This window comes from Cucurbita moschata, unplaced genomic scaffold (assembly GCF_002738365.1).
Source record: "Cucurbita moschata cultivar Rifu unplaced genomic scaffold, Cmos_1.0 Cmo_Scf00006, whole genome shotgun sequence".
NCBI classification, from domain to species: Eukaryota; Viridiplantae; Streptophyta; class Magnoliopsida; order Cucurbitales; family Cucurbitaceae; genus Cucurbita; species Cucurbita moschata.
In genome coordinates this window covers 1,447,529-1,459,878 of record NW_019268522.1, presented here as the reverse complement: position 1 = coordinate 1,459,878, position 12,350 = coordinate 1,447,529, and the positions used below count along the sequence as shown (strand labels likewise).

The 12,350-nt window shown below is 40.3% G+C and overlaps 2 protein-coding genes across 2 annotated transcripts; both read left to right on the top strand.

The window, feature by feature from the left end:
* The first annotated feature begins 909 nt into the window (after positions 1–909).
* Positions 910–2,972, top strand: LOC111444013. The gene has a single exon (XM_023081915.1). The coding sequence runs from the start codon at positions 1,833–1,835 to the stop codon at positions 2,733–2,735; it is 903 nt and encodes a 300-aa protein (XP_022937683.1). The 5' UTR covers positions 910–1,832; the 3' UTR covers positions 2,736–2,972.
* A 2,781-nt stretch (positions 2,973–5,753) lies between these two features.
* On the top strand, positions 5,754–11,579 carry LOC111444011 (ER membrane protein complex subunit 2-like). Its single transcript, XM_023081914.1, has 9 exons — positions 5,754–6,144; positions 7,337–7,401; positions 7,542–7,590; positions 8,243–8,337; positions 8,427–8,512; positions 8,628–8,687; positions 8,791–8,872; positions 10,191–10,304; positions 11,188–11,579. Exons 1-9 carry the CDS (start codon positions 5,958–5,960, stop codon positions 11,356–11,358), a joined length of 909 nt encoding a protein of 302 aa, XP_022937682.1. The 5' UTR covers positions 5,754–5,957; the 3' UTR covers positions 11,359–11,579.
* Positions 11,580–12,350: the final 771 nt, after the last annotated feature.

Below are 12,350 nucleotides of genomic sequence, written 5' to 3'. Positions count from 1 at the left end.
AAGATTTTTTTTTAAATAATTAGGAAAAATAATCCGACACCCAACTCGAAAATAGTGGGTTAGGTTGTAAACTCGAAACTCTATTCGAGTTATTCGAGTCACTAACCCAACAAACCCGAACTTTTAGATTGGTCCAAAAGATTCCCTCGATTTGACCCAATTCGTATACACCTTTACTATGCTCGAAATATTCAAAATTTGAACGTTTATGAACAAAAATAAGATTTGAATTTAAATTTGAAGCGTTTTTTGGATTGGTTATTGGATAAGATGGGGGCAGTGATTTTACATAACATAGGATATAGAAAGAAGATGGTGGGTTTGCCACCTTGAATGTCTCTTTCTCTTCTTTGTATTTTATCTTTTGGTCTCTTCATCTCTCTCACCAAGATATGACAGCTCAAAGCTTCCCTTTAGAGAGAGAAGAAAACAGTCATGAGAGAGAAACTCTACATTCTTTTCCCTTTTCTTCTCTGGTCGATCAATGTCTTGGACCTCAGTGTACATCGGTGGACTTGAGCGGTATAAATAATATCAAAGCTAGTCATTGGACCGTGCAAGACACTCATCTAGGGCTAGACCCTTTTACAACTATTCATATTGAGCTGAAACGAACAATATCTGTTAATGGTGGACATAACCATAGCATAAGAAGTCATCACTTGCTTTTGTTAAGATGGGGTCGAACTTCAACCGCTAATTCAAGCACCCATTTAGTTCCATTCTATACCCGACTCTATAAAACAAAAATTTTCACCGAACACACTATGAAACAAAACGTCCCATGGCCTTTTCATCAGCTAAATTACATCTAAAGTACTATTTACCGTTAAATTTAAGACCTTTGATTTGTATTTTGTACTAAATTCCTTGTTCATCCGCTCTCTTTTTGGCGCTTTTTTTTTTCCTTTTTTATTTTTCCCTTTTTTTCTTTGGTTAATTTGTTTGGAGGAAGAAGAGGAGTATGCTTTTTATTTGTTTACATCTCTTCTCTGTCGCTTTTCTTCATTGTTTTACGTTCTACATTCCGCAAATTTGTCTTTAATTTTCCCATTCGTTATCGATTCTTCTCTTTAAACCAAAATCCATTCTCCTCAGCCTCTAATCTTCTTGGGTTTTTGCTTATACCCTTCAAGAATCCTTCCATTTCCATGGCGGATGAAGCCCATCGACCTGTTCTTCAACCCATTTCTTAGATGGGGTTTCGTTTTCTTCAATTTTCTCTTTGATTTCTTCGATTTGGAGTGGATTTTGAAGCTGTTCTTCAACCCATTTCTCAGTTGGGGTTTCGTTTTCTTCAATTTTCTCTTTGATTTCTTCGATTTGGAGTGGATTTTGAAGCTGTTCTTCAACCCATTTCTCAGTTGGGGTTTCGTTTTCTTCAATTTTCTCTTTGATTTCTTCGATTTGGAGTGGATTTTGAAGCTGTTCTTCAACCCATTTCTCAGTTGGGGTTTCGTTTTCTTCAATTTTCTCTTTGATTTCTTCGATTTGGAGTGGATTTTGAAGCTGTTCTTCAACCCATTTCTCAGTTGGGGTTTCGTTTTCTTCAATTTTCTCTTTGATTTCTTCGATTTGGAGTCGATTTTGAAGGTTTTGTTGTTCATCTCTGATCATTGCTGATTTCAACCTGTTTTTCAACTCTTTTCTCAAATGGGGTTTCGTTTTCTTCAATTTTCTCTCTGATTTCTTCGATTCAGAGTGGATTTTGAAGCTTTTCCGAGATGGGTTTTGTTGTTCATCACTGATCATTGCCGATTCAAACCTGTTTTTCCACTCTCTGTCTCACCTTCCCCTGTTTCTCTTGATTTCTGAAGCTCTCAACTCAGACAATGAGGGATTTCCCATCTTGTTTTGGGGAAAACGGCGTCCAAGTTGCAGATTTCTCTTCTTCCAACAATGGTAAGACAGCTCAAAACCTTGTCACTTGTGTTTATCAATGTCGATTACGAGGGCGTTCTTGTCTGATTAGTATTACTTGGAGTAAAAATCTGATGGGTCAAGGGCTAAGCATTGCCATTGATGATACCTCAAATCAATGTGTCTGTAAAGTTGATATCAAGCCATGGCTGTTCTCTAAACGAAAAGGGTCTAAAAGTTTAGAAGCTTATTCTTGTAAAATTGATGTATATTGGGATCTTTCCAACGCCAAATTTGGATCTGGGCCTGAGCCATTGGAGGGTTATTATGTGGGAATTGTTGTTGATAAACAAATGGTTCTTGTTCTTGGGGATTTGAGAAAAGAAGCTTTCAAAAAGTCAAATTCCTCCCTTGTTCCTTCCTCTGCTGTATTCATTTCCAAGAAGGAGCATGTTTTTGGGAAGAAATTGTTCTGTTCCAAAGCTCAATTTTGTGATAATGGTCAGATTCATGATATTAATATTGAGTGTGATACGAATGGTGTTAGCGAACCGTGCTTGATTCTTCGAGTCGATTCGAAGACCGTGTTGCAGGTGAAGCAGCTGCAATGGAAGTTTAGAGGGAACCATACTATTTTGGTTGAAGGGCTTGCAGTGGAAGTGTTTTGGGATGTTCATAGTTGGTTGTTTAGTTCATCAGCTGGGAACAATGCTGTTTTTATGTTCAAAACATGTTTGTCTGCTGAAAAGTTGTGGGGAAGTCAACCAGTTTGTGATCCTAATGTCTTGTCTTGGTCTTTCTCACAGAGATTTTCAGACAGCAAAACACAAGATCTTGGTTTCTCATTTATGTTACATGCTTGGAAGAATGAATAGAGGAGTGGTTTTTGTATTCTTTTTCTAATTTTTAACAAAAAAAAAGAGAAACTCGTAGCGATCGAGAGATTTTTATCATCTCTTTTCGCTTCGATTACGTTCGATCCGATACAAGATCGTCATTGTCTTCTTGAGTAAACTGAGCCATTTGATTGTATGAACGTTTTCATTGCTGGCTAGTACATATCTAATATATGATCACTTGTTTTACATCTTGCTGTTCAATTTGTTCTGCTCAAACCATTCGATTTTTCGGGGTCGATATTACTCGACGCCCTTGATCACTTACGAACTTCGGTTCTTGTGTGCTGACATCATTTACTTAGCTATGTTCGACGATTTCTCGGGTTTTTTGTCTTTTGTTGTAGGAGATTCTACTATTGCAGACACGCATGGATTTGCTGTTTGGTTAGTCATTCCAACTGTTACAAGTTATGCTTACTTGTTTAGTGTATTTGAGTTTGGCACCAATGCATACCTTTAGAGTCATGAAAGAGTCTGTAACCTGTTGTTGTGAGATCCCACGTCGGTTGGAGAGGTGAACGAAGCATTCTTTATAAGGGTGTGGAAACCTCTCCCTAACAGACGCGTTTTAAAACCTTGAGGGAAAGCCCGGAGGGGAAACCCCAAGGAGAACAATATTTGCTATTGGTTTAAGTTGTTACAAATAGTATCAGAAGCAGACATCGGACGGTGTGCCAGCGAGGATGCTAGGCCCCTTAAAGGGGTGGATTGTGAGATTCTACATCGGTTGGAGAGGAAATAAAGCATTTCTTATAAGGTGTGAAAATTTCTCCCTAGTGGACACATTCTAAAAACCTTGAGGGGAAGCCCGGAAGGGAAAGCCCAAAAAGGACAATATCTGCTAGCGGTGGGTGTGGACTCTTACAAATGGTATCAGAGCTAGACACTAGACTGTATGCCAGCGAGGATGTTGGGCCCCCAAGAGGGTGGGATCGTCTTCGGTTGGAGAGGGAACAAAGCATTTCTTATAAGGTGTGGAACCTCTCCCTAGCAGACGCGTTTTAAAAACTTTGAGGGGAAGCCCAAAAGGGAACGTCCAAAGAAGACAATATTTACTAGCGGTGGGTTTGAGCTGTTACAAATGGTATTAGAGCTAGACACGGAGTAGTGTACCAGCGAGGATGCTGCGCAGTTAGAAAGGGGAACAAAACATTCCTTATATAAAGTGTGGAAACCTCTCCCTAGATTAGTAGAGCTCTAGATTCTAGACATGCTTAATCTTCCCACTCTAGCACTCGTCGACACTTGAGTATAACTCAACTAGTTAAGACATATACCTACGACGAAATACTCGAGAGTTCAAACTCTCACACCCCACGTGTTGAACTCTAAATGCAAAAAGAAAAAAAGGTATGCTTTTGTTTTTTCTCATTATGTAAGCATACATTGCAGGCTTCCTTCCAGGACGACGAACCCGACCACATCTGCTCGTGATTGATCTTTTCAGCTGCGAGTTTTCTGTTCATGTTTTAAGCTCATCGACCGAAGTTTACATGTCGCTCGCAAAGTACCCGTGAGGTTCATCCTTCTCGTAAGTATTTATAACTTAGTAGTACTCCTTGTAAGGATTAAAAGCATCCTCTCAAGCTGCTCTAAGTTTTGAAAGTTTAATATTCGAGTCGGGTTTCTCGTTCGATCCGAATGGGTCGGATTTGAATATGGTTGCTATGGTGTGAAAGAGGAAGTTTGAGTTTAACAACAAGGTCAATGGTAGATGATGAAGCATTCCTTGCAGATAAGGAGTCCGATTTTCAGATTTTCAGTTCTGCTGAACATTACTGATATTACCATGAAAAGGAGTCCGATTCGAAAGTCGGGTCGATAATGTATCTCTTGTGATTGATTGTTCGAATACAACAATTTATCAAAATTTGTTTGTTGGATCACGTAAAAAAGAAAAAGAGCGTTCATATGAGCTGACAACCCAAACCATTAAGGTTGGGTTCGGTTAATTTGGGTTGGGTTGTATTTTTAGAGAAACGAAAATTTGGGTTGGTTTGCATGTTGTCATTGACCGTGCCAACCCAACCAACCCGAAAATAGGGTTACAATCCAATCCAACCTTCTTATTTTAAAGATTATTACGAACCAATATTAGCAATGCATTCTAACTTTTAAATGTTTAATATTTAAGTTTCATAATTTTAGTTGTTAATGTAACATTTACGGTAGACAAGTAATTTCTTTTTAAATAATTAAAAAAAAAACCACCAAACTAATTCAACTCGAGTACAGTTCAACTATAGTCAACTATATAAAATTTTACGAGTTTAGAGTATGAAATTTTACGAGTTTTGAGTTGAGTTTTGGTTGACGAAGGTAAATATTATTCATCGAGCACAGTTCTCATTAATCTAAATCGATGTAATGTCTCAAGCTTAAACCCACTGCTAATAGATATTGTTCTCTTTCATTTCTCCAATCGATGTAGGACCCTCGCCAAATCCCACCTCTTTGGGGCCAACATCCTTACTTACACATCGCCTCATGTCTGGCTCTGATACCATTTGTAATCCCCAAGCCTAAGCCCATTGTTAGTAAATATTGTCCTCTTTAGGTTTTCCCTTTCGGGTTTCTCCTCAAGGATTTATAACGCGTCTGCCAGAAAAAGGTTTCCACCCCCTTATAAATGGTGTTTCATTCTCCTCCCCAACCAACGTGGGATTGTGGAATGTCACAATCGATTCTTCGGCTTCGACTTGAGTTTATTAATTCTACATATCCATTCTCTATAAAATTTGTCCATATCATGCTTTTCTCAATATTTCCATCAACAAGGTTGAATTTCAATATTTTTGAAAACATCCATGAAAAAGAAGATAAAAAGAAACAGAAAAATCCTTGCTTTAGTTCCTTAGCCATGGATTTTTTAGTGGGTACCAACAAGGAGAAAGATCTTAGTTTGGATGAGCAAATCCTAATTGATTTGATGAGACCCATCAAATGAAAAAATCCGCCCCATTTGATTGGATGAGACCCACAAATCCAAAATCAAAATCCAAATTCCAAAACCCAAAACCAAACGGATCCGACCCATTTTCCATTTTGGCGATCCAAGTCAAATTCCCTCTCTCTTGCACCCAGTAGATCCAAACAGCCGGCCGGCGAGGGAACTGGGCCGACAACGTCTGTACTTAACTGCAAATTCTTTGTAATTCTCGATCCGATTTTCTCGGCCACTCTCTGAATTTCGCGAAGATGGTGAGTAAAGCAGAGGAGGCCGAGTTGAATAGACTCGAGACTCAGGTCGATAATGGAGGCGGAGGTGCTTGGGAGTATCTTTGCCTTGTCAGGAAGCTCAAAGTTCGCCGTTCTGATAAGGTCTTAAAGCATGGATTATCGATCTTGAATGATTCCCGGAAGCGATCCGGTCTCGGCCACGAGGGTGAGTTTTAGCCTGTTTGTTGATTCTTCGATCTGGATTTGAAGATATGATCTCTTCTAGATTCATTTGTTTTGTAATGCTTGGATTTTGGAGAAATCAATTCGGTTTGGATCATTGTCATTTAGATTCAAGTTAATTGAGGTTTCTTTGTTTATTCCAATTTGAATTCGGTGGTGGAGCTTTGTGCATCATGCTCTGTGCTTTTGTTTTGGATTCCTGTATTCTGGTTCCTGCTGAATTTGTAGATTATGATGTGAAAAATTGCAGCTCAAATGATGATAGCTTTAAGAACAAGAGCCTAAATAGTTGGATGGACTAACAGTGGTTTCATTGTCGGATGGTTCATTAGAAGAAACCTTGAATATGAGTTTTTCTTCGTGCTTAACCTAGATCCCACCAAGGGTGTTGGTTGATTAAGATAGCAGGATGGAGGTCATGGAAGTCGAAATCCGCTAAGGAATGTGTAACAATTCACCTGCCGAATCAACTAGCCCCGAAAATGGATGGCACTGAAGCGCGCAACCTATACCCGGCCATCGGGGCAAGTGCTAGGCCCCGATGAGTAGGAGGGTGCGGTGGTCGCTGAAAATCTTGGGCGTGAGCCCGGGCGGAGCGGCTATTGGTGCAGATCTTGGTGGTAGTAGCAAATTTAAATGAGAACTTTGAAGGCCGAAGAGGAGAAAGGTTCCATGTGAATGACACTTGCACATGGGTTAGTGGCTCGGAAAGAACCTAAAAAATCACCCCATTCATCCAAAAGAGAAGGGGCCTATGTATTTGCATGAACCCTATAGATTTGACTCTATCTACACTCGGAGCCAATTCCCTATCGGTCCTACCACCACGCCGCAAAACGGGAGATCATGTGGAACCTTTTCTTTCTGGCGTAACTGCGGTGAAACATAACAAACTCCTTAGATGTTAAACTTACTTTTTCGATTAGGAACTCTTAGTCGAGATCGATTTTGTGTTCGGGGGGAAAGAGAAAAAGAGGGGAGCCACTAAGCTGGTCCTTGTTTGGTCACAAGGATAATGGTTCTTTTGAATATATGGATTAAAATTCTTCTTTACTCTCTCTTTTCTTTTTGTTATTGTTGACTTGTTGACTTGTATAGTATAATAGAAGATTTATCATTAGACTCGAAATTTTAGTGAAAATTTCTTCCTGATTATGATCTGTTGGTTGGTGTAGAATGGACCCTGTATGAACAGGTAGCTATTGCAGCACTGGACTGCCAAGCTATAGACGTTGCAAAGGTGCAATTTACGCTTCGTTAGTTAACTACTCGAATTACAGAGTTGTTTAGCAAATTTTAATCTGTCATTTGTTGACTTTTGGTTTCGAGAATTTTATGCTTTTGACTGATGAACGCCTTACTCTCTGCAATATTTTGTAGGATTGCATAAAGGTTCTTCAGAAGAAGTTTCCACAGAGTAAAAGAGTTGGTATGTTAAAAATAATTTATAGTATTCTATTCTTGTTCGATTTTGTTACTGAGGTTGACCCTATGTTTCGTGTTCGTATCTGATAATTCTTTTTTATGAGAAACAATGAAAACAAATAAAGATTAAAAGAGGAATCCCTCAGCCTGAAACGGAGGATCAAAAGATAAAAGGTCTCGAATCTCGATTGATGAGAATTTTCCGTGCATTACCAAAAGACTTATTTAGGGCACTCCAAGTATAGACAGAAAACTGTACACTTTCACACAAAAAAATGCTCGAGGGAGCGTTATCTGAAAATAGTCTGCTGTTTCTTTCTTTCCATAAGCCCGAAAAAGAGCTCTGCAGGCGTTCAACCACAAAATCTTAGTTTTCTCTTTAAGCCACCAGATGGAGAGAGGCTTATGAAGGCCATCGTGGGAGCTCCAAGCCAATCTGAATGCACTCGGGATGGAATGCCAACCCTTATAAGCAAAGGGAATTGAGCTTCTGGCCATGGATTGAAAACCACTTGAGTGGCCTGGCCTGGCCTACCCACCTCTGATAAATATGGCAAACTAGTTGGCCTGGCCACTGTGGATAGAATTTCTGTTTATTGTTGATCAGCTACTTGAATGTTGTTGATCTAATGGATCATAGGACTGTCTTGTCACAGGGAGGCTAGAGGCTATGCTGCTTGAAGCAAAGGGACTTTGGTCCGAGGCAGAAAAAGCGTACGCCAGCCTTTTGGAGGAAAACCCGTTTGATCAAGTAACTATTTCGACCGTTCTTCGTGAAGTAATTTATATGTATTCTTTTTATTTTTTAGTTTTTACCATGCAATGTGGATTTAATGGCAGGTAGTACAGAAAAGGAGGGTTGCTCTGGCGAAAGCACAAGGCAACACTGCTGGGGCTATCGAACGCCTCAACAAATATCTTGAAACGTGAGCGGAATTTTTGCATACCTCTTATTCGAAAAACTTTAAAAGAATTCTTTCAGATTTCTTTTTACTACTCTACATAAGTCATGGCTGGATTTGTTTCTTCTTTATCATATAGATTTATGGCTGATCATGATGCCTGGAGAGAACTGGCTGAATTATATATCTCTCTCAAAATGTAAGCAATTTCCCATTCGAGTTTTTTTCTATCGATTAGTACTGACCGAATCGGTCTATTGTGTTCCCAATTGAGAGATTTGTATTTTGTATCTATGTCTTAGGTACAAGCAAGCAGTTTTTTGCTATGAGGAGCTGATATTATCTCAGCCCACGGTTCCTCTGCATCACTTAGCTTATGCAGATGTAAGTGGCTCTTCGTTCCCGATTGCTCGTATCTTCCGCTTCTTTAACTTCAATGTTCTAGGGAAGTTTATTGGGGTATAAAGTTCGTACATTCTTTGTTCATCATTCATAAATTTGACCGAGCTTCATGTCGGTGCTGGCTGCACGGGTCCTTTATTAGATCACATTGATTGTCTAATGATTCATTTCTCCTGCAATCTTATAAAATATGAGGTAGGAAGGTCGATAGCAGAATGTTTTGAGTTGAGTAGTCCCGGACAGGCGGGCCTCGCTTTCTGTAATTATTAGCTTGACTCGATTCTTCTGGGCTGGAGTGACTTTCTTTGAGTGGATTCCCTTTGTAGGGCTATTGATTTTGTGTTGCCTTTGTATATTCATTCATTGAAAGCTTGGTTTCTTTCTTTAAAAGAACTAGACTCTAATGGAAAGCATTAGAGGTCCATAGCCAACAGAGCTAGCTTCCGGTTCACCGGATTCCCTATACCGAGCCTGTTTCTCACGTCTTGGGGCACTTTGATAGCATTTTAAACAAACGAATAAGATATATAGAATTCCTACTAAATCAGACTGATTGTGTAACGGCTCAAGTCCACTGCTAGCAGATATTGTCCTCTTTGTGCTTTTCCTTTCGGGCTTCCCCTTAAGGTTTTTAAAACGCGTCTGCTAGGGTGAGGTTTTCACACCCTTATAAAGAATGCTTCGTTCTCCTCCCCAACTGATGTGGGATCTCACAATCCACCCTCCTTCAGGGTTCAGTTTCCTCGCTGACCCTTGTTCTCTTCTCCAATCGATGTGGGATCCCCCAATCTACCCCCTTTCAGGCCTAGCGTCCTTGCTAACACATCGCCTCCTATCCACCCCTTTGAGGCTCAGTCTCCTCTCTAGCACATTATTCGGTGTCTGGCTCTGATACCATTTGTAACGGCCCAAGCCCATCGCTAGCAGATATTGTCCTCTTTGGGCTTTCCCTTTCGAGTGTCCCTTCAAGGTTTTTAAAACATGTCTGCTAGGAAGAGGTTTTCACACCTTTAGAAAAAATACTTTGTTCTTCTCTCCAACCGACGTGGGATCTCACAGATTGGATTATAGTTACCAACCTTCCACTACTAGAGAAGAATGTTCCTTCCAAGCCGTTCCACAAGACCCCAAACGGAACGGGACCTAGGATTTTGACCCAACTGAAGTCATAAACAAGTCATCGGATGATCGACTTGAGATGGGGCTGGGGTCGGGAAAGTTATATGTTTTTGTATATTTCTCTTTGAGCGTTTTACGCCCAAGATAACAGCTGAAAAGTACCCACATTTCTAAAATACAGGTACTTTACACACTAGGCGGCCTAGAAAACCTTCAGACAGCAAAGAAATACTATGCATCTACTATAGACTTGACTGGAGGCAAAAATACGAGAGCCCTGTTCGGCATTTGCTTGGTAAGCTCTCTCTGCCAATCTTCTGCACACAGCAATTGTTATACTCATTATAACCATGCGTTTGATACCCCACACTGTCATGGAACATCTCCTTCGTTTTCGGCTAATAACTCGAGCTTTATGTCTCCTCTGTGTTTCTTTGTACCTCTATGATATGACTTCGTCAGCTTTTGTCCCAAAACGAAAGTTAAATTATCATTGTAGTCTCTGAACTTCGAGTAACAGCTCAAGCCCACCGCTACTAGATATTGTCTTCTTTGAGCTTTCTATTTCGGGCTTCCCTTCAAGGTTTTGAAAACGCGTCTGCTAGGGAGAGGTTTTCACACCCTTATAAAGAATGCTTCGTTCTCCTCCCCAATCGATATGAGATCTCACCGTTAAGGTGGGGAAATGAGATCCCACATCGATTGCGGAGGAGAACGAAACATTTTTTATAAGGGTGTGGAAACCTCTCTCTAGTAGACGTGTTTTAAGAACTTCGAGGGGAAAGCTCAAAGAGGACAATATGTGCTAGTGCGGTGGGCTTGGGCTTCGGCTGTTACATCCTTGTTCCTTCTTTAATGTGTTTTATGTTGATTTGGTATCTGGTAAAACAGTAACAAAACCTGACATGGCACCATGTAGAAGTTGACACGTTACCACATCAACTTCTTATACGCACGAGACAATATGGCATAGTATCGAGGTCTATTTCCACATGGTGCCATGTCAGAACCGAAACGAACTAAAGTAGCGACGATCAAAGCGTTTAATAAAGTCTAAAGTATGCAGACCAGAAGTATAATTCCTCACAAACTTAAAACAAAGGCAACAACTCACCTAGAATTCCTCGCATTCCCGTCGTTTTTCGAGCTAATTTTTGTCCTTTTCTTTCGTTAAACAGTGTACTTCTGCCATTGCACAACTAAGTAGAGGCCGAAACAAGGAAGACAAGGAGGGTCCAGAGCTGCAGTCTTTAGCAGCAACAGCCTTGGAAAAAGATTACAAACAAAGAGCTCCACAGAAGCTTTCTCTGCTTTCTTCTGTATTGAAGAGCTTGAAAGTGTCTCCATAACTTTTCCTCCTTTGAACGGTACCTCTCTTTCTCTCTCTAGGATTAAGTGTTTAGCAACTGGTAGTTGATATCAATTCATTTCCTTGTGATTTTTCCCTATGAAAGTTCTTCTTCTGTTTCCATAAACTCCTAAGTATGGGAAGTGATGTATTTTTAAGCCTAATTTAATGATGGCCCAGCTACAATAGATAGATATAAGAGATCTTCTTGTTCTTCTTTCACTATGATTGATTCTCATGCTCCAAATATCGGGCTCAAATCGATCGTCAAATGAAGAATTTGACAAAAGCCGAGCCTCCCGTGGAGGCAAGTGAAGTTGGTGAGGTGTATGCTCGCTGTCACGGTCATGCTCGTTCAGAGCGTGTTGCCCATGACCGCATGCCCATGCCAAGTCAAACCCTTTATGTTTTTCTATGTTGTAATGTTTTCCTTACGTTTCGAAAAAATCATGTCTAGGCCTCGAAATGTACTATAGGGGATATGACTAGTTGTCAACTTCTCCCTACTCGATAGTTATATAGGGAGATATGACTAGTTGTCAACTTCTCTCTACTCGATAGTTATATAGGGGGATATGACTAGTTGTCAACTTCTCCCTACCCGATAGTTATATGCAGTAAGTCGTTGTCAACTTCTCCCTACCTGATAGTTATATGCAGTAAGTCGTTGTTGCCTTTTGCTTACAAACCCATATAATACCAATTTCAATTTCTCAAAACTTGCTTTCGAAATCTCTCTACCCCGTTTTCTAAAACTTTCTTCTTGAATCGGGGCCAGAGGCGCGAGCATACGTCGCTTGGCCGTAAGCGACGCAAGAACGAATAGGCTTAACTCACTTGCTGCTGGGAAGTGAGTGTCGTACAATCGCAAGTCCGCTGCTATCAAAGTGCGATTATGACATTGGGTAGCTATCTCAAACGGTTTAGAAACCTTTGGTCATTTTCGGTAACCTGGTTGATCTACATGACTCAGCTATTAGTTAGTACCGACAC

Coding starts and splice junctions, on each gene's coding strand:
- LOC111444013 (XM_023081915.1), top strand. CDS start 1,833: ATGAGGGATTTCCCATCTTGTTTTGGGGAAAACGGCGTCCAAGTTGCA.
- LOC111444011 (XM_023081914.1), top strand. CDS start 5,958: ATGGTGAGTAAAGCAGAGGAGGCCGAGTTGAATAGACTCGAGACTCAG. Junction 8,688..8,790: donor TTATATATCTCTCTCAAAAT/GTAAGCAATTTC, acceptor TCTATGTCTTAG/GTACAAGCAAGCAGTTTTTT. Junction 8,873..10,190: donor ATCACTTAGCTTATGCAGAT/GTAAGTGGCTCT, acceptor TCTAAAATACAG/GTACTTTACACACTAGGCGG.